Raw genomic sequence first — 4164 nt, forward strand, 5'->3', positions numbered from 1 at the left:
ATTGCAATTCTCTTTACTTTTATTTATCAATTGTCTTCGTCTTACCTCCTATTCCTTTTTTCTTATTTTTAGATGATGTCCATTAAATAAGAACAAAACTTCCATAACTCAAAAGCAACTAGATTCCATTAAAAAGAACCATATACATAATGATGTTGATGCATATAAAGGCCCAATTAGAATCTCCATATGAAATTTTTAAAGAATTTGATAGAGAAAACTTTAGAGTTTATGAAGATGAAATTAGGTTTAACCTGAAATATGAGGGTATGCTCTCCGAGTTGATTCGCACAATTTACAATGCAGCTCCTTTGATTGCTTTACCTAATCATATTGCTAATAGGCAAAATTAATAAAGACTTGTTCTTCATTTCTTATTTTTAGATTGATTTTGGTTTAGTGTAAAACAAAATATGAGGGTATGTTTTTTATTCTCTTGAAAAAAATACTCTTTCTTATAGTTGATTTGGGCGTATGTTCTATTATTTCTTCGAAAAAATATTACTTTTACTTATAATTAAGGTCGGGTATGTTAATGGATTTTAATGTAATTTTAGTGTAGGTTAAAATTATAATAAATATAAATTATGAATTAGTGGGGGTATTAATGAATTTGTGGGTGCATATATAAAGGCAGATAAACTAACCGAACACAACAAAACGATAGAAAGGAGGAACCGGATATCAAAAACTATGGACTACATTTCAGTGCACTTTCTACCAAAGTTCACAAAAAATTGGCGAATGCCACCATCTACCGAAGACCAACTCTTTCATATCCATAAAATAAAGAATAAAATAAATACGAAACTTTGAATTTTGTATGGCGGCATGGGTATCGGCCATATGGTTATGGTTTAGGTGGAATTTTCAAATGAAAAAGATGTGCAAGGTATCTCTACATTCAAGCAAAAGAGCGCATTTACCTCAAGTCTTCAACTTACCCGGTTGAAATGAATGCAAGCCATGAAATTGATCCACCTAGAAGCTCGACAACATGTCTTCCCAAAAGTTCGTACAACTAGGAATCAAAAATGAAAAAACAACACAACCGAATCAAGAAAAGAGTTTCTTGCGACAAAAAAGCTGAGGCAAAGATTCAAGTAGAAATTATTAATGCTGCTAATTCTCAAGAAGTTAAACTCCATAGTGGAGGCAAAAAACAAAGACCGCGACCAAACTCTACTTTCTGCGCTTGAGAGGTCCAGTTTTGTATCCCGACTTGCATGGCTTGCCCCAAGGTGTTTGAGAAGTCCTTCCCAAATTCCCACCACTCTTGCTCCGACCCTCACCTCCACCATGAGGATGGTCAACCGGATTCATTGCCACTCCTCGAACAGTTGGCCTTATTCCCAACCACCGGCTTTGCCCCGCCTTCCTGAGCTTCTTAGCCCCGTGTTTAGGATTAGACACCACTCCGATTGTGGCCCTGCAGCTGGAATCAATCCACTTTTCGGCACCCGAAGGCAGTCTCACTAGACATTTGGTTGCCGAGGGTTCCTTTAGGATCTTCGCTCCGGTTCCCGCTGCTCGAACAAGCTTGCCACCTTGACCCGGGTTCACCTCGATGTTGTGGACAATTGTTCCGATGCGCATTGAAGAAAGAGGCATGCAACTCCCAATCATGGAATTTATATCCATGTGAAGCAACTGGTTCATCATACTGCTGCGCGATGAACTAGCGCCTTTTTCAGCCACATCTGCAGAAACATCAAAACAAGAATGGTAAGGCGTACAATTCACTGGTAAATCTCAAGAAAACAACAAAGCTCATGCTGGATTTGAAAATTATAAATAACCCTTGTCGTATAATCTTTGCAAAACCAAATATATATACTAAAAAAGACACCGTCTTCGGATAAAGGCTTCCTAATAGCCAAAACCAACTCAACGACTAGGTTAAACCTGTCATAATTTATCAAATTACAAATCTCCGTCTAGCTGGCAACAAAAAGATCCTTCTTTTAACCCTTTATACAAATTTTTCAGCAAACTTTACCTGAAAGTTAAGGTTTTTCTCGCGCAAAAATAATAAAAAAAAAGGTTGCTTTCAAGTGAACTTTTATGTAATTTAAGGTTTTTTGGCTCGTTCTTCACTCCTAAGTATTCTTAATTCACAATTCCTTTTCTTTTCCACAGAATTTTCGGTACAAACATACAATTCACAATCAAGATGAAGTTGTAACGCAGAAAAATTGGCATCCCGCCTCTCTCCTTGGAAAAATTAAACTAAACCAAACTGTTATTCTATCCGTTTCACCATTAAAGTAATGATAATTGAATTGGAAACAGAACAAAATGAGAGAGAGAAGAATATACCAGGAGTGATAATACGGCCGGCGGTCAAACCAGAGGGGCAAATGACATAGCTAACGATGGCCTTCGATGCTGTGCGAACTTTCTGCAGAGCTGCCATTTGATTCCAAACAAACGATTTGCAAGTTCAGGGCTTTATCTCGATCTCTCTGGATTCTCCTCTTCTTCTCTCTAACTGATGCAGGAACCAAAGCGTTTTGTCTAATCAAGGTGAAGTCATAACATCAATAACGGTTATATAGTGCAAAGTAAGTCACAACATCAATATAACAGTTATATAGTCCAAAATAAGTCGGATTGTATAGACAAAAATTACATAGGCCAAAATAAGTCATAATATGACGATAAAAATTAGAGTCTAATATTTGAGGCCATATTGCTTGCAATTCTGATATCAACAAAAAATCATTTAAAAAAAAAAAAAACACCAAACATTTTATAACGCCATAATTATACCAATTTCAAACAAATTTCAAGCTAATTTCACAAATCTCAAAGAAATGTCACAAATATGAACTTCTAACGATATCAAACAAATCACACAATCCAATTCACAACAAATGCCGAATTAACCAAACAAATATCAATCTTGCAAAAATACTAAAATAATCAACAAAAAATTTCACAAATAGCTAAACACACAGACTAATCACAATAATTAACAAAAAAATTTCACAAATAGCTAAACACACAGACTAATCACAAAAGCAATTAATGTCAACCAAAAATCACAATGGCAATTGTCAAAAATCAAACAAATTCCACAATAAAACGAATGCCACAAACTAATTTCTCTTTCATAAACTAAACTTCAGATAAAAATTTCAAAGACTTGGATTTCCCCCCACAAATCTATAAAATCCCGTCATTGAAGCAAAGGGAAATGAACGATTACGACAGAAACAACGTTCACATCTCCTCGAAGACTAGGTTTTTCCACCACCCAAAAGGAAAAAAAATCCCAACTTATGGTCAGCCCAATTACAACTCCAAACAAAAATTACAAACAGCAAAACCAAACATGGAGTCTCTTGAAATCCGCTCGCGACGTTGCTCGTACTGATGAGATCTATCTGAGCTCGCGAAGGGCTGAGATTTTATTTTTATTTTTATTATTTTCGTTATTTTATTAGTTCTATATGAGAATGATACGCAAGAAATTTATGCTAAGAAGAAGGTCGATTGCGTACCATGGGAAGATGTTGCAGAGGAACCTCGATGCAGTCACTGAATCGGGCTACGGACGAGAGCGAGAGAGAGAGAGAGAGAACGCGAGAGAGAGAGAGAGGGATTATGCAGTTGGAAAAAGTTCCCTGCCATCGCGGACGTTAGTATGCAAGATCGACCGTGAGAGTGCACTGCTCGGAATTAAAATAGTCTATCTAGTGGTTGAGATTGACTGCGTTTTGTGATGACCGTAGATAACGCGCAGAGACATTTTAGGGTGCTTCACTTTGGGCCGCTGATCAACGGTTGTCTGTGATTTGCTCACTTGGATCTGCTGCGCTCATGTCAGAAACTTTTTGGGCTGGGCTCACATGCCTTTCCACGTGAGAAAATTACAAACTCTTAAACACATAAATTATATCTTTTTATTGTGATAAGTTATCCTTTTAATAATAATCTGTTAAATTATAAATAATAATTTATTAAAATTAAGACAATAAACTGTTAAATTACGTCCGTCACAAGCGAATGGAGACCCGCCGCTGACGACATCTGTCAAATTATCGATAATAATCTGTCAAATTACTTACTCCAAATATGCAAAATTCAATAGGTCAATGTTGATATACAAAAATCCTTATTAGTGTGCCTAATTTAATTTTCTTAATTAATCAATAAATT

General features: G+C 36.1%; 1 protein-coding gene across 2 annotated transcripts; it reads right to left on the reverse strand.

Moving 5' to 3' along the window:
* Positions 1-940: 940 nt before the first annotated feature.
* LOC21394353 (60S ribosomal protein L2, mitochondrial) lies at positions 941-3662 on the reverse strand. Of its 2 annotated transcripts, none has more exons than XM_010111036.2 (3): positions 3507-3662; positions 2320-2491; positions 941-1700 (listed from the first exon to the last, which is right to left on the reverse strand). In XM_010111036.2, the coding sequence occupies exons 2-3, from the start codon at positions 2414-2416 to the stop codon at positions 1183-1185; spliced, it is 615 nt and encodes a 204-aa protein (XP_010109338.1). In that variant the 5' UTR covers positions 2417-2491; positions 3507-3662; the 3' UTR covers positions 941-1182. The 2 variants fall into 2 exon arrangements, with proteins under 2 accessions (XP_010109338.1, XP_024029852.1); XM_024174084.1 differs by having other exon boundaries at positions 2320-2517.
* Between the last annotated feature and the right edge of the window lie 502 nt (positions 3663-4164).

The sequence above is a fragment of the Morus notabilis genome, unplaced genomic scaffold, assembly GCF_000414095.1.
Source record: "Morus notabilis unplaced genomic scaffold, ASM41409v2 Scaffold1055, whole genome shotgun sequence".
NCBI lineage: Eukaryota > Viridiplantae > Streptophyta > Magnoliopsida > Rosales > Moraceae > Morus > Morus notabilis.

Coding starts and splice junctions, on each gene's coding strand:
- LOC21394353 (XM_010111036.2), bottom strand. CDS start 2,416: ATGGCAGCTCTGCAGAAAGTTCGCACAGCATCGAAGGCCATCGTTAGC. Junction 1,701..2,319: donor CGGCCGTATTATCACTCCTG/GTATATTCTTCT, acceptor ATGTTTCTGCAG/ATGTGGCTGAAAAAGGCGCT.